The following is a 22,218-nucleotide window of genomic DNA, read 5'->3' as shown; positions in this document are numbered from 1 at the left end:
TAAATAAACGTTAAAATAAATGAATAAATAAATAAATAAACAAACAAACAAAAAATGTTTTTTCTGTGACTATGGGATTTTTTTGTTTTAGTTTGTTAATATGTTGAATTACATTGATTTTCAAATTTTTGTTTGTGTTTTAAATGCTTATATTTGAGAGAGAGAAAGAGAGAATGAGCAGGGGAGGGGCAGAGAGGGGGCAGGGCAGAGGATTTGAAGCAGGCTCTGCACTGGCAGCAGTGAGCTTGATGTAGGGTTCGAATTCACGCACCCTGAGATCATGACCTGAGCTGAAGTCAGTCACTTAACCAACTGAGCCACCAGGCACCCCTGATTTTCAAATGTTAAACCAACCTTGCGTTCCTTAGATGAACTCCACTTGGTCATGGTGTGTTATTCTTTATATGTATTGTTGAATTCTGTTTGCTAGAGAATTTGTTAAGAATTTTGCATCTGTGTTTATGAGGATAGTTTTCTTTCCTTGTACTGGCTATGGGATTCATAATATATACATCTTTATTTTAAATAATTTTTTAAATGTTTATTTTTGACAGAGTGAGCAGGGGAGGGGCAGAGAAAGGGGGGTACAGAGGATCCAAAGCAGGCTCTGTGCTGACAGCAGACAGCCCGATGTGGGGCTTGAAGTCACAAACCGTGAGATCATGACATAACCTGAAGTCAGAAGCCTAACTGACTGAGCCACCCAGGTGCCCCAGGATTCATAATACACATCTTTAATCACAGTCTGCCTTCAAGTGATAATAGTATAAAAACTTATATTTTTATTTCTCTCCTCTTACGCTATTATTCAGAAATTATTCTTACACACGTTGTAAACCACACTATTTGGTATTATTTGTGTTTAAACAATTTATTTTTTAAAGTAATGTACATAATAAAAATGTCTTAAGTGTCTACCCCTGTAGTTGCTATTTCCAGTGCTTCATTCTTTGCATAGATCCATATTTCTATATGGTATTATTTTCCTTCTGTCTGAAGGACTTCTTTTGACATTTATGGTAGTGCAGGTTGGTGATGAATTCTTTCAGCTTTTGTATGCTTAAGTTTATTTAGCTTTTATTTTAAAAAGATATTTTCATTGGACTAGAATTCCATTTCATTAGTTTATTCTTTCAGTACTTTAATGATGTTGTGCCACTGTCTTCTCATTTTCATTTCTGCAGGAAATCTGTTGTCATTTTTTTTTTTTTTTTAAGTAAGCTCTGTGTGCCCTTCATGGGGCTCAAACTTACCACCCGAGATCAAAAGTTGCATGCTTTCCCAGCTGAGCCAGCCAGGCTCCCCCTCTGCTGTCATCTGTATCTTTGCTCCCTGTCTATAACATGTCTTCCTCACCCTCCCCAGCTACATTTTAAGATTTTCTCTTTATCACTGATTTTGAGCAATTTGATTATGAGGTATGTTGGTATAGTTTTCTTCATGTGTCTTGTGCTTGGAGTTCATTGAACTTTTTGAATCTGTGGGCTTATAATCTTAATCAAATGTGGAAATATTTAGGCCATTATTTCTTCAAATATTTTTTTCTGTTTCCAGCTCTCTCTCCTTTCCTCAGGGAACTCCAACAATACAAATGTTAGGCCACTTGAAATTGTCCCACTGCTCACAGCCGCTTTGTTCATTTATTTTTTCTCTTTTAAATTTTTTAAAATTTAATATTTATTTTGAGAGAGAGAGAATGAGCAGGGGAGGGGCAGAGAGAGAGGTAGACACAGAATCCGAAGTTGGCTCTAGGCTCTGAGCTGTCAGCACAGAGCCTGACATGGGGCTCGAACCTATGATCCGTAAATTCATGACCTGAGCTGAAGTCAGATGTTTAACTGATTGAGCCACCCAGGTGTCCCCCCTATTTAAAAAAAATTTTTTTTTCTCTTTTTAAATTTTTATTTAAATTCTATTTAGTTAACATACAGTGCAATATTGTTTCAGGAGCAGATGCTTTGTTTATTTAAAAAAGATTTTTTTTTCTTCTCTGGAGTTAATTTCAGATCATTTCTATTACTGTGTCTTCAGGTTCACCAGGTTTTTCTTCTGCAGTATCTAATCACCTTTAATTGCATTCAGTTTATTTTTTTCATCTCATGCAATGTAGTTTTTATTCTAAAAGTTCAGTTATATTCTTTTTAAAAATATATGTTTAAATTTTTAAAAATCTTTATTTATTTTTGAGAGAGAGAGAGAGAGCGAGCAAGTGGGGAGGGGCAGAGAGAGAGAGAGGCACAGAATCTGAAGCAGCCTCCAGGCTCTGAGCTGTCAGCACAGAGCCTGATGCAGGGCTCAAACTCACAAGCTTTGAGATCATGACTTGAGCTGAAGTTGGATGCCCAACTGACTGAGCCATCCAGGTGCCCCTTAAAAAAATATTTTTAATAGCTATATAGTTTTATAGTAATAATAGTTTTAATAACTGTTTTAATGTTTAATTATTTTAATGTCCTTGCTAATTCTGCCATTTGTGTTAGTTCTGAGTTGGTTTTGATTAATTGCTTTATCTCCTTATTATAGGTCCTAGTTCCTGGCTTTTGGCATGCCTGATAATTTTTTATTGGATGCCAGACAATGTTAATTTTACCTGGTTGGTTGCTGGATACTTTTGTATTCTTATAACTATTCTTGAGCTTTATTCTAGGATGCAGTGACTTGGAAACAGTTTGATTATCTTGGGTCTTGTTTTTAAGAGTTGTTAGGACCAGAGCCATGTTCAATCTAAGGCTACTAATTTTCCTGCTGAGGCAAGACCCATCTGTGAATTGTACCCAGTGCCTACCTTTTCCAGTTTGGCTGGTGGGAACAGGCACTTTTCCCAGCCTTGGGAGCACCAGGCATTGTTACTTCTAATCCTTTTGGGTGGTTATTTTCCCTACCCTTGGGTAGTTTCTACACATTCACATAGATGATTAGTGCTCAGCTAAATACTTGAGGGGAACCCTTTATAGACTTCTGTGGTACTCTCTCTTCTTTGCTGCTCTGTTCTGTGAACTCCGGCCCCCTAAGACTCCCCAAACTCTAAGCTCCATCTCCTCAACTCCTGGAGTCTTTTGGGGTCTGACAGTTTCCCTTCTCTGTGCTGTAGCCTGGAAACTCAACCATAGGGCTGACATCTTTTATTTCCTGACTCACAGGTATCACTGTCTATCTGGTATTTTCAAAACCATTTTGTATATTTTGTCCAATTTTTTGTTGTTGCAGTCAGGAGAGCAAATCTGATCCTTATTATTCCATCTTGGCCAAAGATGAGAATTTGAATTTAATTCCCCCATTGCTACGCTTCTACACTTCCCATCCTTCAGTCTCTTCACTCTACTGTCTGTGTTTATTGTTACGGTATAGTAAATTGTGATGACTTTTCCTTTCCTGCACAACTTTTTGTTCTTCCTGGAGTTGCTTTTGTTTGTTTGCTTAGGTTTCTGTGCACCTTTCAATTAGCCAAATTCCAGTAGCTAAGTTTCTCAAGATGTCAGTTCCATCAGATATTCTATCAAATTTATCTTTCTGAAGAAGTCTCTTTCAGAGCCTTGTGCCCTGAAGCAACATGGTCTGGTTGGTGTCTATCACAGGTGCTTAGCCATCCTCTTGGAACCTCCTTTCAGCATCTGGGCATCTCCTTCACTGCTCTTCTGTGTTGGATCTCCTGCATCCCATGTCTTCTCCTTTGTTGGTTTACTCTCTAGTTTTGGTAGAGTCTGTCCTTTAGTAGCTTCCTGAAGGAGGAGGGTGTATGGGTGGGAGATTATTTGGAGACCTTGCCAGCCTTGCTATTCACTCAGCTGAATATAAAGATCTAGGTTGGAAATTGCTTTCCTTCACATCTTGAGGATATTGCTTTTAGATTCTAGAATTAACACTGAAGTCTAAGGTCACTCCAAATCCTGTGTGGGACCCTCTCCCTTGCCCCAAAGTGTGTAGGATCTTCTCTTTATCTCCAGTATTGTGTTTTGTAATGATTTCCTAATTAAGTAGCTTAGTATGGGTCTGTTTTCAACTTGTGCTGTATGCTCAGTGAACCCTTTTAGTTTGGAAACTTGTACTTCAAGTCTGGGAAGTTTTCTTGTATTATTTTGGTCATCTCTCTCTCTCTCTCTCTCTCTCTCTCTCTCTCTCTCTGTCTCTCTCTGTCTCTCTGAACTCCTTTTGTTTAGATATTGGACCTTCTTATACTGATCATCTGGTTTTCTTTCTTTTTTTTTTTTTTCTCTCCTGTTTGCCATCTTTGTGTCTTTTGTTCTCTGTTGCAGAAGATCTGAACTTTATCTTCCATCCCTTCTATTGTAGTTTTAGCAACTATGATAGCAGTAAATGTCTGTTGATACTATTTTCTCCCATGTGTGACATGGATGAGGTAGACACAAAACTACTAAATTCAACTTTAGTAATAGAAACCTTGGGAGAATGGGTTAGGATTTTTGATTAGGGAATTATCCACATTTCACTAAAAAACAAAAACAAAACCTCCTTCCCCAAAGGGCTTATTAACCTGATAAAGTTTCAAGGTCAAGGGTAACAAAAAATTAGATTAAGATAAGTGTGAGAATTTAATAAGGAAAGCACTCTCAGAATGAATTTATTGAGAATTCAGTAGAATGATTTTTTTCATCCATATTAATGGGACTCAGAATTGAGAATCACTATCAGTATAATAAGTAGTCTCATAAACTGATGCTCATGGCTATGATGAGAAGGGCCTTTGAGAGAGTGGTCAGTGTCAATAATGGGAGAGAACATCTGAGAACAGGACTGTTCTGGCCAGGTCAAACGAATTGGCACAATTACAAGCTTTCTACAGAGCAATGGTATTCAACCCCAGTCTGGATTCATCTGAAGAGGCTTCAAACTACGATGTCTCAGGGGGCGCCTGGGTGGCTCATTTGGTTAAGCATCCACTTCTTGGTTTCAGCTCAGGTCATGATCTCACTGTTCATGAGTTCAAGCCCCACATCAGGCTCCACGTTGACAGCACAGAGCCTGCCTGGGATTCTCTCTCTCCCTCTCTCTCTGCCCCTCCTCTGTTCTCTCTGTCTCTCAAAATAAATAAACTTAAAATAAATTAAAAAAAAAAAAGATATGCCTCAGGGATGCCTGGGTGGCACAATCAGTCATTTAAGTATCTGACTCTTGATTTCAGCTCAGGTCATGATCTGACTGTTGTGAAATTGAGCTCCGGATTAGGCTCCACATGCTGAGTGTGGAGCCTGCTTAAGATTCTCTCCCTCCCTCTCCTTCTGCCCCTCCCCGGCTTGCGTGTGCACTTGTGCGCTGCCTCTCTCTCTCTCTCTCTCTCTCTCTCTCCCTCTCAAAAAAAAAAAAAAAATGACACCTCAGTCTCACCTAGGTCAAGTTGATTAGAATCTCAGTGGGTGGGGTCTACACATTGACACTTTCCTAACTCCAAGGTGATTTTAATGCATAGCCAGGGCAAAGAGCACCTCCAGAGTTTATTGAAGACCCTTGCTTCTCAGAGTGCGGTCTACTGGACCAAAACACGTGTCACTTGGCAGCTTGTTAGAAATGGAGAATCTTAGGCTCTACCCCATATCCATGGAATCTGTATCTGCAGTTTAACAATATCCCCAGGTGATCTGTATGTGCATTGAAGTTTGAGAATCACTACCTCATTTATCCATTCAACAGGTATTTATGAGCGAGCACCTGCCATGGGCCAGACTCTGCTGGGTGGGTTGGGGATGGATCTGTTGAATTTTGTATGTCACCTATTGTGTTTGTAATTTTTTGTTTCCCAATAATATCCTGTTCTTATTTTGAAGATACACTATCTTGTGTCTGAGGGTATATTAATGAGCATTTTTTGGTCTGAAATTTTCTTCTGCATAGTCTGTTCCCTCTTGGTTGCTTTTTTCTGTGTGTTTTGCTCTCTCTCTTCCATGTTAGAGGCTTGTCTTGGGTGTCTGGTAATTTTGTGTTGTCTGCTCTCAACGGAGGATGGGGAACTACAGCACTGAATGGTCTTGTTGATGGAGCTTCTTTGTGTGGTGACCTAGACGGGCCATTTGTTGGGAACTCCTAGTGTTGGTATCTTTATATCTTTCTTGGCCAGGTCAGAGTCGCCAGAAAAGACACTTGTGTCTCCTGCCAAGATGTGGAAGCCTGGCTCCATGTTCCAGGAGCAAGTTGAGAAGGGGTTTGGGATCTCAACATCCATGCATGCTTTCCTTGTTTGGGATGTAGCACCTGCCTGCTGCTCCCGCCCACCCCCTTGCCATCTTCCATGAAGCCCACTGTGCCAGTCTCAAGATGTTCGATTTATCTACTGTAGGGAAATCCCTGTTTTTTGCAGGGTGGTAAAGGGACAGTCACCCAGTGGCTCTGTATTGGGGAAGGAGTATGGTGGTGCTGGTGGTGGGGTCTTACTGCTTATTAAATAGCTTTTAAATAATCCTCTATATTTTTAGCACTTCCCTCTCTCACCTCTTCTTCTTGTAGGGGTTTCTGGGGCATCAAATTCCCAGGCCATTTGAAGATTCTGTGGGATCATTCAGGTGCTTCTCACCTTGGGAGTTGTGGCTTTTTTTTTTTAGGTTCTGCTCCCAGTTGTCGCTGGCCCATCATCTGCTTTCTAGCTTGTTGTGGTTGTTTCCTCTGCCATTCAAAAAATTTCTCTTGAGGGGCGCCTGGGTGGCTCAGTTGGTTAAACATCCAACTTCGGCTCGGGTCATGATCTTGTGGTTTGTGGGTTTGAGCCCCATGTCAGGCTCTGTGCTGATAATTCAGAGACTGCTTCAGATCCTCTCTCCTCTGCTCAGATCCTCTCTGCCCCTCCCCTGCTCATTTGTGTGCTGTCTCTCTCAAAAATAAATAAATATTTTTTTTTTAAATTCTCTTTAGAAAAATAAATTCTCTTTAAAAATGTAGTTTTGGAGGGGTTTTGAGAAGGAATGGAATTTTGTGCATGTGTGCAATTTACTGGTTTTTTTCCTGGAACCTCTGTCCCCTCTTTAAACTTCCTCATAGAATCCATGAATTCATTCAATATCCAGTATATATTTAATGAATAGGACTGTAACTCTGCCCTCCGTGGGCTCGTGTCATTGAGCCAAGAAATTTAGTGTGCATTTGTATATGGACTGAATCCTGGCTTCAGCTCTTACTCTCTGCATGACCTTGGTCACTTCCTCAGAACGTCAATTTCTTCATCTGTAAAACGGGGATAACGTAGAGTAATAAGGGGAAGTTTTTAATCAGTTAGTGAAGATAAAGCTTTTAAAGAACTGCATGTAGGGATCCCTGGCTGGCTCAGTTGTTAGAGTGTGTAACTCTTTGATCTTGGTGTTGTGAGTTCAGGTCCCACATTGGGCTTAGAACTCACTAAAAAAAATAAAAGTAAGTAAATAGATAAAAAAAACATTGCTTTCTATTAAAAAAAATAAAAGAACCTGCACATAGTGTCTTCTTGAGGACCCAGAACATAACTTCCCTTTCCTATTTCCCCAAAACCCTAACACAGAGTGAGCACATAGAAGGTGCATGGTGAGTGACTGAGGCGGGGTTTGGAGTGAGAGTTTTGGCTTAGTCTCTTCCTTCAGCAGCTGTATCTCCTAGGAGCCCCGAGCCAAGGGCCTTAGCTGGGTGTAAGAACAGTGGGCTCTTCCTGTCTCTGCCTGTCTCCTGTATGCTGTGTCTTCTAATAAGTCAAGGCCTCCTCTTCCTGGGTCCTTACGTTTACTAATCCCTGACCTTGGTATGGCTGCTCCTCTGTGTCTACAATCACCACCGCTCTGAACTATTGATCTCCCCTAGTTCCTAGGGATCTGTTTCCAAAGATAGCTCCGTAAGTGCCTTGTTTCACAAGTCCCTTCCCCTTTTAGGATCTCAGTTTCTTTATTGCTAAAATGGATAGGCAGGATATAGTGGGAAGGTAGTCCAACATTTCTTTTACTCCTGGGTTCAGTCCCTTTGTCTCCTGGGCCCTGCAGCCTGTCCTTCACTGGGTGTTGCTAGCTCCTGGGGTTCTGGTATGGACATGGTCCAGAGGGGATGAGCAGTCCCTCTTGCAGAATAAATGCTGTACCATTCACAGCTCTGGCTTCTTTCCCCACCCCACCTCCAGGGCTCAACAATAGGCCCCTTCAGCTCTAGGCTCTTGCTGAAGGGGTGGGGGTGGGGTGAGGCCTGAGCCAGCAGGCAGAGGACCAGCCAGGCAGCCTCTGCGCAGCCCCAGCCCTAGAAGAGCTCTGGGAGTGGCTGGCTGCTGGGAGCTGTGCTGCATCCTTCCTCCGTTCCCGGGAGTCACTGCATTGCTTGGTGTTGTGATGATGCCTGGGCCAGAGGATTGGCAAGAGGCAGCTCTCTGCAGTGCCCTGCATCTGAGCCCTGGCACCAGGGCGTGCATGGTGTGCATGTGCACCAGACCCGGACAGCTGCCGGAATTTATCCTCTGTCACACATGAGTAGGGTTTTGTTGGTGGGAGGAGTGCTCCAGGAATGTGTTAGGGCTCTCAGTGTCCTGTCTCTGAGTGTCAGGGTTGGCATGCCAGTCTTGAGCCGCTGGAGCATGAAACAGCAACTAAATACTTTCAAGATCAAGTTGGTACATGTGGGGAGGTGTTGAGTTTAATGTGGGTCTGTATAGTGGATAGGTTCTGTGTAAAGGTAGATTTTTTCCTTTCTTCTCTGAAAGTCACACCTCCTTTTCTGTTGGAGTCGAAGATGAGGCATAGTGGGTCCCTGTATCTGATCTGGGTCCCTGCTTCTGTGCCCTGCCTTCCCACCCTGTTACTCCCTTGACCCCCATGGTGAGGCTGGGATGCCTGACAAACTGAGCTTCCTTCCCATCAACATTGTTGTATCGCCTACCCCAGCTGTCCCTGCAGTCTAGTGAGAATGCAGCCTTCTGCAGAAGGCCGATTCCTGGCCCTCCCTCTGCATAAGCAACTGACTGGCCTTGTCATCCCTGGTGCTGAAACGGCTTTGTGGGAGCAAAGTAGCTTACTGGGACTGGAGTGGCTGTAATGAGATTGGCAGCCCCTCTTTCTATGAAGGTGCTTGCTTTTCTGGATTAGAAATACTGGGAGGGAGCAAAGCCTGGGCGGGGGTGGGGTGGGGGAATGAGGCTTATTTCTGATACCCTCTGGAAGTAAAGCAGGCCCCCTTTCTCCAGTGTCCATCTTATGGGTTTTAAGTCTCTTTCAGCAAACTCTTCTTGACCACATACCTTGCCAGCTTCTGCCTTCAAGTTGATAGATAAAAACAGCTGGTTACTTTACAGGGTACAAACTACAGTAGAGGTGTGTACATAGAATCTCTCAGTAGAATTATATATTGATACAGAATGCTATAAGAACAGTGAGCCTTTAAGGATCAGAATGTGATGAATAATTTGAAAATTATACATTGATTTGGCTATTTTCCACATGTACTACACTATAGTTGACTGTTGAACACGTGGGGGCTAGGAGTGCTGACCTCTCACACAGTCTAAAATCTGCATATAACTTTTGACTCCCCAAAAACTGAACTACTGATAGCCCACGGTTGAGTGGAAAACTTAACCAATAACATAAACAGCACATATTTTACATTTTATATGTATTATGTACTATATTCTTAGAATAAAGTAAACTGGAGAAAAGAAAAGGTTGTTATTAAGAAAATCATAAGAGAAAATACATTGTACTGTACCGTATTGAAAAAATTCACACATTAGTGGACCCGCACAATTCAAACCCATGTTGTTCAAGAGTTAACTGTATTGTGTGTTTATACCATTCCTGTTTTCAAATATTATTTTAACAGAATAACATGGGAAGCATAGCAAAAATAACCATTTAGAGGTAGGAAATGGCAATTTACAGAGGAGATGACATGGGTCTTGGGGGATGTGTTGGAATTCATCATGTAGACAAAGAGAAGGACCGTCACAAAGAGAATAGCTCAGAGACATTAAAAATTTTTAAATGAGAAATGTTCTTTTTTTTCTAAAGTTTTCTTTCTTTATTTTTGAGAGAGAGAGAGAGAGAGAGAGAGAGAGAGAAAGAAAGAGCAAGTGGGAAAGGGGCAGAGAGAGGGAGAAAGAGAGAATCCCAAGCAGGCTCCACACTGTCAGCACAGAGCCCAATATGGGCTCTAACTCACGAACTGAGATCATGACTTGAGCTGAAATCAAGAGTCAGATACTTAATTGACTGAGCCACCCAGGCACCCTGCCCTGAAACATTAAGATTCAAGAAGGGAGTGGGGCGCCTAGATGGCTCATCGGTTAAGCGTCCAGCTTCAGTTCAGGGTCATGATCTCAGGGTCTGTGGGTTCAAGCCCCGCGTTGGGCTCTGTGCTGACACCTCAGAGCCTGGAGCCTGTTTGGGATTCTGTGTCTCCCTTTCTCTCTGCCCCCTCCCCTGCTGTCTCTGTGTCTCTGCCTCTCTCAAAAACATTAAAAAAAATTAAAGAAGGGAGTGTGTGTAGGGAAGGGCAAGTATTTAATTTGGCTGGAATATGGACATTTGAAGAAAATGATGAGGTATGGAGGTGGACAAATAGGCAAGGGGAGGATCTTGAAGGGCCTTGTATTTGGCTCAATGAGGAGTTACAGAAGGATAGAAGCAGGGGAGGGACTTCAGATGACAATAATAGCAATAGGCAGCTGTGTGCCCGGTGCTGTGCTAAGTGTGCTGTTCATTATCTCATTGAATCTGCACTCTGTGAAGGAGGTGCTGCTATTTCTTCCCATTTTACAGGAGAGGAAATTGAGTCTTAGAGGTTAAGGTATTTGCCCAAAAGTTGCTCAAGTACAAAGTGACAGAGCCAAGATTTCAGATCTGGTCTGTCTGACTCTTGATCCTAATGGTATTCATTGGGAGGACTAATGAGGAGGCAGAAACAAGATTTTGTGTCCTGCCCAGTGAGGAAGGTAGGAAGTTATAGTTGCAGGGGGGCCAGGGGTGAGGTTTCTAGCCTGGGTGGCTGGCATTGGCTTGTGATATTTTCAGTTGGGATATAGGAGCATGCCTTAGCTAAGTTGAAGGGGGTGATGATGAGCTCAGTATGGTTATACAGAATTTGTGGTACTTGTGCATCCTCCTGGTGGAGCTGTCCTGTAAATGTCTGTAAATGTGGGCCTAGAGCTTCAGGTGGTCAGAAATAAAGACAGACAGCACACGGTAATTGGAGCCCTGGGGCAGGGGAGGGAGAGGAAGTGACCCCCCAGGGAGCAGAGCATCCACTGAGAAGAGAAGGAAGGGTGAGTTCAGAAGTCTTGGGGAAATATCGATAGTTAAGGAGGACGGGAAAGAGGCTCCAGGGCTAGACTTGGGGCCTATGGGCCCAGCACCACTAGCAAATATGCCTCAGCTTTGCCTCTCCTCAGAACCACAGCTGCCAAGCTCTCCTGGGAGGGAGTGGGCCCCTGTGTCCTGGAGATGGAGAGGGTGTGGACAGCCATGGTGTGTGTCTGAATCACCCCCTCTCTCCATTGGCCCCAGGCCAGCCTCCTCCCCAGATCTGTGTGATGTCAGAACTGGGCTGACCTGAAGGTGTGGGGTTGCTTGATGCAGTTCCCTCTGGGATGAGGTCCCAAGGGGAGCCAGCCTGGCCTTGGTCCAGAAGTTTGGGGCCTGTGTATGGAGGGGTGAGTTGAAGTTGACTGGGCTTTGTGGGGCTGGCATGTGGAGGCAAGATAATCCTCTGGCTGGGAGAGGAACTATAAGCACCCCCCCCCTTCCTCCCAATATGTTGTTTTCCCTCTAGAGCTTAGAGAAGAGGGAGGCAGGGGTGGAGAGGGCTGGCTTGGAGGTGAGGTTGGCATATATTCCCAAGAATACGGTAGATTGTTTTGGAAAAATCTCTTGGCCGGAAATTACATGTCATGTCTGCTCCTCAGTGTGGATTTGTCACTTCACTGATGCTGCTGGAGAGGCTGGGGGAGGGGAGTGGACAGCAGAGGCAAGCTGGTTCCTGGCCACTCCCATCTCTCTTTAGAGATATGGGGGCAAGTTGTAGACTACAGGGGTATACATGTAGGGTAGATCCCCCAAGTCCTAAAGGTAGTTTGGATCCTGTGGGAATCTTGGCAGGATGGCATTAGGAAGGGAGGGTAATGGGGGGGTGGGGGGTGGGGAGGAGATAGGGAGAAAGCAGGAAGGAGGAATAATTTGGATCATACCATTCATCCAGTGAAGGGAAGAATGGATGGGCCTGGCATTTTCATGCTCTTTTTCTCTGACTTTGGGTCAGGACAGCTTCCTGACTTTGGCTGGGTTCTTGCAGCTTCCCACAAAACTGCTATAGCTGCTGTAAGATACCCAGGGACTTCTGCCTGGATTAGATCTCCTGCCTGGCGGGTCATCCCCTACCTCAGCATACTTCAAGGTGAAGGAACTTGTGAGGAGATTGAGCCTTATAGGAACTCACCCAGTATCCTCCTGGGGTCCCTTTCCTTAGCCTCAAGGTTGAGTTGGTTGATGGGAGGGCAGGTGTCTCAGCATCTCCCTCCTCCTCTGCCCCAACCCTCCCGGAAGTGGAGGGTGCCCTGAGCTCAGCCCTAAATACCTGGTACTAAGGAGTCAGTGGATACTTCAGATGCCAGCACAATGAAAGGGTGTGCGTGGGGCGCCTTGAGGCCCTCAGGGCGGGAGGGAGAGGAGGAGCCTCTGCAGTAGGACTTCCTGATCACTAGGCAATGGCCTCGCCCCAGTGCTGGGTGGCAGAGCCCGGCGTGGGCACGTGTTGGAGCAGCTCCTACGGCGGGGAGTGTGGGCACTCGAGGCACTCTTCTGAGGCCAGAGGTCAGCCCCAGCACTGTGCCCTGCCCTGAGCTCCCGTGCGCACAGCCTGTGCAGTCTTGGGGGAGGGGGACGGGGAGGCTAGGGAGATGTCAAGGCCGGGCTGGGAAGAGGCGTGGGGCAGGGGCGGGCTGTGGTCTCCCTCCTGGTGCCGGAGGCGTGGCTTCTACGACTGGGCAGGTTCTCGGGGCGCTGAGCGAGTGGAGTGCAGTGGAGTGCGGAGTGGAGCGGCAGGGAGTCCGGCAGGTGGGCGCATGCTTGGAGCTTGGTGGAAGCCAGGCGGATTGGGGAGATAGGCTTCAGGCCCCAGTGAACGGAGGGGGGGGGGGTCTCAGGCCGAGTCAGGATGGGGCTCCTTTTCTGTGAGCCTCTTGGATGGACCTCCTTATGTGGGAGGTCTTGATTCCCCAGGACCTAATTGGTGGCAGTGGAGCTCAGGGATCATGGAGGTAGCCAAGGGGCTGAGGGGAGCTGTGACCCTGCGATCAGTGGAGGTGGGGTCGAGGCACCTGGATGTCTCCGGGGGTCAGCAGGTGGTGCTGCGGAGAGGCGAGAGGCAGCGGCTCCTTGGAATGGAGGCTGGGGACGCGATTGGGGGAGGGGCCGGTCGCAGGCCCGGCATAGGTGACGGCGACCATCCAACCATCCGGGCTCGGCTCGGGCACTGGCCAACCAGCGGTGGATATGAGGCTGTGGGTGGGTATGCTGTGGGGTACGGACCGGCCTTCTCGGTTGAGGCGCTCAAGCAGCCCCTGCCCTCCTTCTGGAGGATGCTGGAGGCCCGGCCCCTCGGGACGCAGGGCAGTGACGCTGCTGCTGCCGGTGCCGCTGGAGGGGCGGGGGCTGCGGGAGGGCTCTGCTCTCCTCCCTGGCTCTAACACCCGGGAGTTTGGGTGCCATGGGGGAGAGATCTGCATATCAGCGCCTGGCTGGGGGTGAGGAGGGACAGCAGGTAATGGGAGAGGCCTGGGGGATAGCCAGGTAGCTGGGTCCTAGACCCTATCATCTGCCAATGAGCTGAGGGCCCAGCCCTGCTCCGCAGCAGCCTCTCAGGAGTGAGGGGCGTCTGTGCTTCTGGGCCCCAGGACAGATCCTGGGGATTGAGAGGCTGGGTAATGAGGTGTTTGTGTGTGTATGTGGTGGGTGAGGGGCAAGTCAGTGGTGGGAAATTACTGATGCTGCCACCTGCCTCAGTGTCTCCGGTTTCTCTGGGACCCAGTTAAATTGCCTTTTGGGCTTTCTTCAACAGCCGGTGGGAGCACCAGAAGCAGTGCCAGGCTTTGGGTGTAGTCTTTTATGGGCACTGAGTCCTTGTTCCCTGGACATTCCTGCTTACTTTTGAATATGCATATCAAGCTAAATGCCCTTATTTGCTTTAGGAAATATGATCGTTATTCGTGGGGCTGCTTCCCTTCTGCTTGGAGATCAAGCACTTTCTCTCTTGGTCGGCAGAGGGCGATAGCTGACAGGACTAATGGGGACAGAAAAGGTGGAGGTTGTTTTCCGGGTCTGAGAGAAGGGGTCCCAGGAGTGGCCTGAGCTCTGACCAGGCTTTGCTTTTCCTCACAGCCTTTTGCAGCTGGATTGCTGACCAAGTTGCTGAGGCTTGTTCTTACCCAAGGTCTAAGGGAAGAGTCAGGCATGGGGTTCTGAATGATTTGGGACACATCTTTTGGGGGTGGCTAGACTCTTTAATCTGGCCATTCTGATCCAGCAGCCTCCCTTTTGCAGTAGAGGGAGTAATTTTGCTTAAATTGTCCCCTAAAGTCAGGTCCCTGGGGCTCCTTCAGGGTGGTGCCTGGTGGGAAGTAGGCAGTAGGCTTCTCTGAGCCAAGGGCATTGTCTGCCAGGGTTTTGGGAAAAGTCATTTCCAGTGTGATCTCAGCCCGGCCTTATCTTGTCTATTAGCTCTGACCCCAGCCTCAGACTGGTGATTCACTGGACCAAGGGGAGGCTATACCTGGCTGGATCCACGAGCTTTGTGTGGTAGATGACACAGGGATGAGGAGGAGGGACTGAGAACTTGAGAGCTGGCATGTCCCCCAACACCCACACCCCCTACCCCTCCACAGGGCTGGACCAGGAAATGGCTGACCTTTCAGGTAACCTCCCTGCTAAGAAGGCTGGGCACTAAGAGAGGCCCTGGAAAGAGAGCCTAAGATGCTAACTCCCCAAAACTCTCACCCAGCTGTCTGCCCCACCATCCAGCTGGGGTTCCCAGAGCTGGTAGCCAGCTGGATAGGGACAAGAGAACAGTGTACAAGAAACGGGCTCTCTGGACATGGCTGCTGATGGGGGGAGGGGTTGCTGAGGGAGCCTGCGAGGACTTCCTGCAGCTGTCAGGTGTGTCTGGGGGCTGTAGTGAGGGGGGTGTAGGAGCAGCTGGTACTCTTGAGGAGGGGCAGAGGGATCATTTGTCAGCTGTAGGAACATGGGGGGCCAATGGGGGCTTGGTGGAGTTTCTCCAGTTCTTTTTAGCTCAGGCTGTTGCCTGTGTTTGGGGGTGCTATACAAGAAACATCCTATAGCCTAGAATCCTATTGCTTTGGAATGAGGACATCCCAGCAGGGTCTAGGGGCATATTTGTTTGTTTAGAGGGGCTTTGGATCTTAGCTAGCTGGTCTGGGGGAGGAGGCACCCTGGATGTTGTGGGCAGTGCAAGGCAACCCCAGGGGAGGGGGTGGAGATTCCTCACCCCCACAACCCCCCTCGCTCTTGGCTGGACTGCCCCACTCTGGCAGGCTGCCGACCTCCTATTTCCGTCGGGCACCAGGGTAACAGGGCCACATTAGGGCCTGAGCCAGGAGACACCCAGCCAAGACTGGGACTGGGAGATGGGGGAGGGTCTCTGAAGGTTCTGCCTGCAGGGCCCAGGAATGTCTGTCTGGGGTCCAGGCCCTCAACTCAGGCTGTGTTCTAGCCCCCACAGCCCCAGACAAGCCCATGTAGGAGCCTGTAGCCCCTCTTTGTACATTGCTGCTTGATTCACATAGCCCCCACCCTAAAATCCCAAGAGTTGTCTGCAGCTATGGGGGCTGGGGTGGAAGCCAAAGACAGGGGGCCTTGTGTATGGGGAGGCAGGGGGGCCAGCGCGGGTGGCTGGGAGGAAGAGTCCCCTCATTCCCGCCACCCTTTTGGCAGTGATTCAGAAAGGTCCTTTTTCAGCCAGTGTCAGAGCTGCTCAGCCGGGGAGGGAGGGACAAGGGAGGGAGGGCAGTCAGGCGGGGGAGCCAGGGAGTAGGGCTGAGCTGTGACCACTGCACTGAAGAGAAGTCAGAGAAACAGGACAGAGGACCCAGGCTGAGCCAGCCCAGAGAAGAGCTCACCTCCTGCCAGACTAGCCAGCTGTGGAAACAGCTGTGCAGCAAAGAAAAGGAGCCCACCCTCTTTTTCTGCCCCATTTCCCACTCCTGTTGTGGGATTTGGGGGACTCCTGGAGCAGGTCTTTGGCCAACTTCCCTTCTGGGCAGAACCTTAAATTCAGGAGCTAAAGGCTCTGCTCCCTCATATCTTGGGCCAAAGTCCCAGGGTCCCAGTCAGGGGGTCCAGCTCCGTGGAGATGCCAGCAGCCCGTCGGTTCCCTGGCCTGGAGCTTTCTTTCCCTCTCCTGGCCAGACTACGGCGACGCCTGTACACAGTGAGTGGGGGCTGGGGATGTGGGTAGGACTGACTGGGGACTGGGTCAGCCCCTCAGAGCCAGCACTTCACTGAGGAGCAGAGGACAGGACCGGGAATGGCTGAGGGCTTGATAGGGGTTCTGAGACCAGGGCCTCTCCCCTCAGCTGCTGCATTCTGGTTGGTGAGCATGTTAGCAAAGTGTATGCGGGAATTGTGCGTGTCTGGAGAGTGCCACGCCACACGTCAGACACAGGTGTGGGACTGTGGGTGCGCTGGGGGCCAGGCACACGCACAGCTGGAGACTGTGAGCAGGGTGGGGGGGAAAGCTTCAGAGACAAAGAAACTTGGCGGGGAAGGGGCACTTAGCCAAGGGGAAGGGGCTTATCCAGGGTCACGCTGGGCCTGGTGGTAGAGACAGAACTAGGACCCTGATTGCTTTCTTCTCACTGGGATCCCAGTGTTCTTCCCTGTCCCCCACACACCCCTACGCAGAGCAACCCTGTCCCTGGGGCTGGTGAGCAGGGAGGGGAGTGTCCAGCTGAGCAGGGAGATCTGTTAGCTGGTGTCTCAGGGAAAAGGAACATGCCAGACTGTGTGCTTTCTGCACAGCTTCAGGGGAAGGGCTGTGTGTCTCCCCAAGTCCTGACCACCCAGGGCATGGCTTTGAGCAGTTGCCCCCAGAGGAGGGTGGGAGTGGGGAGTCTAGAACCCTGAGACTTGGAGACTGGGCAAGAAGAGGAGGGAGACTTTAAACTGCTTGCCCTGCTGGCAGGCCACATCATGGGGCATGTAGTGGGTGCAATTGCTTTGCTCCAGGGACAGGGTAGTGATGGTGGAAGTGCTGGCTGGCCCTGCCTGGCCAGGCTGCGGAGAGACACGGCCTAGGTCAGTGATTTTCACAGTGCACCTTTGGGGCCTTCTTCTGGAAAGCAGCAGTGCCCTGCCCTCTTAACGTCCATGCACTCCCTTGTGTGTAACAAATGGTTTTGTTGAGGATAAGTGAGTTAATACAGCTAAACGCTTAGAACCGTGCCTGGCATATAATAAGTGTAGTTGAAATGTTAGAGTTATTTTTATAGTTCTTCTTAAATAAAAACAATAAAAATATAACTTTTTTACTGTGTGTGTGTGTATAGTCAACACGATGTCACCTATAGTATAAAGGAGAAATAAAAGGAAAGTGATGATAGCATTTCATGTATTCTGGTATGTCTGTACACTCTGACGTGATGAGGTAGTCAGTGCTAACACCTCTAGGAGGACCACCGTGGAGGCAGCATCTACAAGTGCTGACCGAGAGTGGGGTTTGGAAATAATAAGGGCAGGTTGCCTTCAGTGACATTTTTCTGATTAGTGAACAACTTTTGCTAAGTTCTGAACAAAGCAAAGGTCAGTGTTCCCTCATTTTACACCATAGTTCTGTTCTAGGAAGATTCAGTGTGTATTAAAAACCAAAAAGTACAGGGGCGCCTGGGTGGCTCAGTCGGTTAAGCGTCCGACTTCTGCTCAGGTCACGATCTCGCGGTCCGTGAGTTCGAGCCCCGCGTCGGGCTCTGGGCTGATGGCTCAGAGCCTGGAGCCTGCTTCCGATTCTGTGTCTCCCTCTGTCTCTGCCCCTCCCCCGTTCATGCTCTGTCTCTCTCTGTCTCAAAAATAATAAAATAAACATTAAAAAAAAAAACCAAAAAAACCAAAAAGTACATTTTTGCTCATGTTAAGATGGAATTCGATTCTAGGTTCAGATGTTTATAAACCAGTTTTTCACCCGCACAAATTAAGTTGTGTGGGATTTGGGACAATGTGTGAGACTCCCCGGCACATTACAGGATAACTTACATTCTTGTCCCCCAGTCACCCACTAAATGCCACTAGTGGCCCCCCCAGCATCCAAGAATGTCCCCTAGGAGGCTGCACAGACCTCATGGGAACCATCTAGGTAAAGGGTCACAGCTTGAAGTTTGAAAACCCCCCTCTGGCCCAGCTGCCTTGGTGGAAGAGCCAGGGTTTGAACTGAGGGCTTCTCATTCCCGTTTGTCACTCTTTGCGTTGCCCTGAGCTGCCTGGGAAGCTCTGATGTCCTGCTGCTAGGCTGGCAACACCGCTGGGAACTGTGGGGGCAGGAGGCTCATGCTCCGCCTGGGCTGCAAGCGCCGGCTTCTCTTGGTGAGCCTGTGTTGAGAGCTGGAGGCCAGGGCCACCTCTGACTTGTGGGGTGTCGAGGGGCAGCTGGCCTTTTCCTTCTTGTGGGTTTTCCTCCGTGGGGATTGAACACAGGTCACGGGCCGGCCTGGACAAGCTCTCAGCTCTGTCGGGTCTTACTTGGACAAGGATGGGCTTGGTGTCCAGTGGGCCAGGCTGCTTTGTGTTATGGGTGCCCTGTCTTCTTTCTCTGGACCGCACAGAGTGTAGGTCAGAGGTCACTCACTGGTGGCCTATTGGCTGATTATAGCCTGCACATGTGTTTTGCTTGGCTTGTACAGCGTGTGTGTGTGTGTGTGTATTTCAAACTTGAATTAGTCGATATAATTAAAAAGTCAAGAGAAAGATGTAATGTTAAGTGAAAAGGAACAGAATGGTGTGGGTAATGGGTAAATGTGTGTGTGTGTGGGCAAAACAAAGTCTGGAAGGATGTGTAAAAGTCATTTATGGCAGCTGGTTTTGGGGACAGGGGGCTAGGTGGCTGTGCAGTATGGCAGGGAATGAGACTTTATGGCTCCTGTGTGCTTTTTGAATATCTTACCATGTGCATATATTACCTTTTCAAAAAGAATTTTAGTGGTCACATTTCACATATAGATTCAGATTTCCAGTATTTCTTGAAAAAATTAAAAGCTTTGATGACATTGGGCAGTAGTCTATGGTGATAACTGTTGATGGAGCTAAGCAGGGCTGCCTCTTTGAGCTGGCATCAGAAAGCTGACCCCAGCCTTTGCCTGCCTCTTGTCTTCCACTCACTGTGGTTCTAAGGGCACTTGAGTGGTCTGTGGGATGGTGAGGGGACAGCCTCTGGTGGTGTCAGGCATTGGGTGAAACTTAGCTAGAGCTCATCTAGTCCACAGTGCTTTCTTTCCCTGGGGTCCATCAGGTCCAAGGAGCCTATGGATAGGTCTCAAGGGACCCTGCACCCCCCCCCAATTGTTTTTTTTTTTTCTATTTTTTTAATGTTTATTTATTTTTGAGAGAGAGACAATGTGTGAGTGGGGGAGGGGCAGAGAGAGGGAGACACAAAATCCGAAGCAGGCTCCAGGCTCTGAGCTGTCTGTACAGAGCCAGACATAGGGCTTGAACTCATGAACCGCGAGATCATGACCTAGCTGAAGTCGGATGCTTAATCGACTGAGGGGAGGCACCCCTCCCCAACCAATTGTTTTTTAAAATATTTTAAAAATATTTTTTAAGTAATCTCTACAATACAAAACCCTGAGATCAAGAGTTGCATGTTCGACTGATTGAGCTAGTCAGGCGCCCCACCCCCCAATTTTTTAATGGAAACTTCATGAGTAAGAATGTGTATGTTTTCTTGGAAACATAATCGATAGTTTTCATTGTTCTCAAAGGGTTTGTGACTCTCTGAAAGCAGAGAGGTTGATCTCATATCACTCAGCCACAGATCACTAAGTTTGGGCTTAAGACCCTGACTCCAGGGCCTGGGCTGTATTCCAGTTGCCCTAATTCTACCCTTGTTGCTGGCAGGAAGAGGGGCACAGGAGTATAGGCCATTCTGTACAGCTGTTTTGGGGAGCAAGAACATGGTTTGAGTCCTTCCCTTGAAGCAGTTTAGTAGAATGTGGGTGAGCCTAGGACACTCAGGACAGGGTCCCCTGCCACCTCCCTGTACCCCTTGGTCCCTGAGCCATTCTTCCCTCCCCACAGAGGCTGGGGAGCAGCAGCATGCAGCCCGAGGAGGGCACGGGCTGGCTGCTTGAGCTGCTGTCCGAGGTGCAGCTACAACAGTACTTCCTGCGGCTCCGTGATGACCTCAATGTTACCCGCCTGTCCCACTTTGAGTATGTCAAGAATGAGGACCTGGAGAAGATTGGCATGGGCCGGCCTGGTAGGTGGGGATATTGGCCTTGCTTGTTGCTTCCCCACTGACCGTTTACCTCCTCTATCCTCAGGATTGCCAGTTGGAAGAGCCCTCCTCCTTATTCCTTGGGGTGGCATAGCTGAGAACTCTCGCTGCATCAGTAGATGCTGCACGCAGTGAGTGCATGAGAACAGTTAGCAGTTGTAAAGGTGAACTGGAGTTTGAGGAGAATGAAGTCATACTTAAAGCTCTGGATTCTCAGGATTGAAAAAATACTGCTTTTGGTTTGTTCAGACGTTTGTAGGATGTATTTCCTCCATCTCCTCCTCCTTTATAAACATGGCATTGAGTCTGCTCTGTTCACCATTCTGAACATCAGAGGGGTCAATGTCCAGAGATCTGTATGGAGAAGAGAAGATTAAAAACCCTCAGATGATTTGCAAATTTTCTCTTAATCTGTCTCTTTTTCTCTCTCCCTCACAAAGATCTGCTTTAAATTGAACTCATTCTGTCTCTTTCCCATGCACAAAAATATGCTCTATAAGTTTTTATCCTAAAAGTAGTGATCATAGCATCTAGAAGCCATGGTATTCCTTGTAGAGCATTAGAAACTTATTAGTATATTCAACTTAAAATAGCTGAATAAGTAATAACGTGCTAAATTAGACACTGACATAGACTACTTTGGGATTGGATAGTTGGTATCTGATGCAAGTAACAATAAAATTTTATGGGAGAAAAACACAAAATTGGGTAAATCCTACATATTGCCTTTTTTTCCCCCCTTGAGGGTTGGAAAAAGACCACTGCTGTTCAATTTTGGTGGTTAAACACCTCCATCTAGTTCGAGAACCACTGCCTAGAAGTGGAATGCTGTGACCATCTGGCTAACTATGGCCCCTGGTTGGTTAGAATGGTCTGTTTCCTTGGTGTCATTGTGCTGGGCAGTATCTAGTGGTGGGCCCGCCCCAGGGGGACCAAGGAAGCATGCAGGTGGGGGCCCTGAGGGCTGTGAACTACCTTAACAGCATTTGATTCCCCTTTTTTCTCTGCAGGACAGCGGCGATTGTGGGAGGCTGTGAAGAGGAGAAAGGCCATGTGCAAACGCAAGTCTTGGATGAGCAAGGTGCGTGAATGAGGAACAAGATGGGGTGGGCAGCCTTGCAGGCCCAGCTCTGATGTTAGTCCTAGGAAACTCCCCCATTCCCAGGCAGGTATGATCTTGTATTTTGTACAGACCTCCCTCCTCCAAGGTCTTACCGGGCAGGGTACTTGTAGGACCACCCAGCTAAGTGTCTGTCTCCACCAGAGATGGCACGTGAGTAGCCTGTGTGCGGCGGCGATGGCTTTACCTCCCCTCCCGCTGTGCAGTGGCGCTGGGTGTGGAGCAGGCACCCGTTGACAAGTGCGCCGTAACTTGAGCCCTTGCTCAGTCTGAGTGTTGGGGCCAGTGTCCAGGACAGAGTGGTGGGGACTGTCTGGACCTAGCACATCTTTGCCTTGCTTCCCTCCCCCGCCTCCCGCCCTCCCTAGTCTGCAGAGGGTTTCTCTGGTCATCTGGCCCTGCTGACCACTTCCTTCCCCACAATCTGCCCCCCTTTCCCTTTGCCCTAATTTGGGTCTGTGGAGTGGTGAGTCCCTGGTCTGACTCAGTGGAACTTTGCCCATTGTCTGGAAGACAATGTGAGAGGAAGTGAACCAGCCAGGGGCCTTCCCTCCCCACTTCTGGCCTCAGGGCTGGGATGGGGGGTGGACAGGGCAGAACAGCTGGACTAGGATTGGGCAGCAGAGATTTCCTGGCTACGATCTGGCAAAGGGGCTGTCTCT

General features: G+C 48.1%; 1 protein-coding gene across 12 annotated transcripts in view; it reads left to right on the top strand.

Annotated features, from left to right (window-relative positions):
* The window catches only part of TNK2 (tyrosine kinase non receptor 2), a 45,512-nt gene that overhangs the window by 5,798 nt on the left and 17,496 nt on the right, over positions 1–22,218 (top strand). For 8 of the 12 annotated variants that reach the window (XM_049629470.1, XM_049629465.1, XM_049629467.1 and 5 more), the window contains exons 2-3: positions 20,238–20,418; positions 21,447–21,517. In XM_049629470.1, the coding sequence (XP_049485427.1) occupies positions 20,256–20,418; positions 21,447–21,517 (234 nt within the window). In that variant the 5' untranslated portion in view covers positions 20,238–20,255. Of the gene's footprint in view, positions 1–15,981; positions 16,384–20,237; positions 20,419–21,446; positions 21,518–22,218 lie in introns of those variants that run through there. The other 4 variants (XM_049629476.1, XM_049629472.1, XM_049629474.1 and 1 more) reach the window with 3 other exon arrangements.

Source organism: Panthera uncia, chromosome C2, assembly GCF_023721935.1.
Source record: "Panthera uncia isolate 11264 chromosome C2, Puncia_PCG_1.0, whole genome shotgun sequence".
Lineage (NCBI taxonomy): Eukaryota > Metazoa > Chordata > Mammalia > Carnivora > Felidae > Panthera > Panthera uncia.
Note: the sequence above shows the minus strand (reverse complement) of the source record. Positions and strands in the feature narration are given on the sequence as shown.